This window comes from Antrostomus carolinensis, unplaced genomic scaffold, assembly GCF_000700745.2.
Source record: "Antrostomus carolinensis isolate BGI_N321 unplaced genomic scaffold, ASM70074v2 scaffold27528, whole genome shotgun sequence".
Classification (NCBI taxonomy): domain Eukaryota; kingdom Metazoa; phylum Chordata; class Aves; order Caprimulgiformes; family Caprimulgidae; genus Antrostomus; species Antrostomus carolinensis.
In genome coordinates this window covers 1,662-2,283 of record NW_010331369.1, presented here as the reverse complement: position 1 = coordinate 2,283, position 622 = coordinate 1,662, and the positions used below count along the sequence as shown (strand labels likewise).

Sequence of the window (622 nt, the reverse complement as noted above, 5' to 3'; positions counted from 1 at the left end):
CCCTGACTGGCACGGGGCGTGTGGTCCCCTTGGCAGCCAGCTCGTGCCATGGGACCCAACCACTTGCCTGCTGCCAGCTCTGCCAGCCCCGTGGCAGGGTGATGGTAGCCCCCCGCACCTTGCAGGTGGTCCAGTGGGCACTGAAGAAGCTGGAGCTGACCAAGTACGCCAACAAGCCCGCTGGCACCTATAGTGGAGGCAACAAGAGGAAGCTGTCGACAGCCATCGCGCTGATCGGATACCCGGCCTTCATCTTCCTGGTGCGCCCTGGGCCCCAGCACCTTGCCCGGGGGTCCTCCCACCCGCTGTGTCCCTGGGGCTGGCACCGGGTTAGGGTGGAGAAATAACCCTGGGTGGGAGTTGCCTGTCCCTGGCTCCACCGCGAGTGTCCTGGGCTATGGGGTGGTGTCCTGAGCTGGGCTCGGGACAGGAAGGGGGTGGTGGGGTCCCGCCAGGGGGTGGCATGGCTGAGGGTGCTGTCTGTCCCGCAGGATGAACCCACCACGGGGATGGACCCCAAGGCACGGCGCTTCCTCTGGAACCTCATCCTGGATGTCATCAAAACAGGTCGCTCCGTGGTGCTCACGTCCCACAGGTCAGGGAGGGCTTCTGCAGTGCCCCC

The 622-nt window shown here is 65.9% G+C and overlaps 1 protein-coding gene across 1 annotated transcript in view; it reads left to right on the top strand.

Annotated features, from left to right (window-relative positions):
- ABCA2 (ATP binding cassette subfamily A member 2) overlaps positions 1 to 622 on the top strand; it is a gene marked incomplete at its 3' end in the record, with an annotated part of 22,337 nt that overhangs the window by 20,061 nt on the left and 1,654 nt on the right. Inside the window, 2 exon segments of the mRNA XM_029086277.1 lie at positions 126 to 260; positions 492 to 595. Coding sequence (XP_028942110.1) covers positions 126 to 260; positions 492 to 595 — 239 coding nt within the window.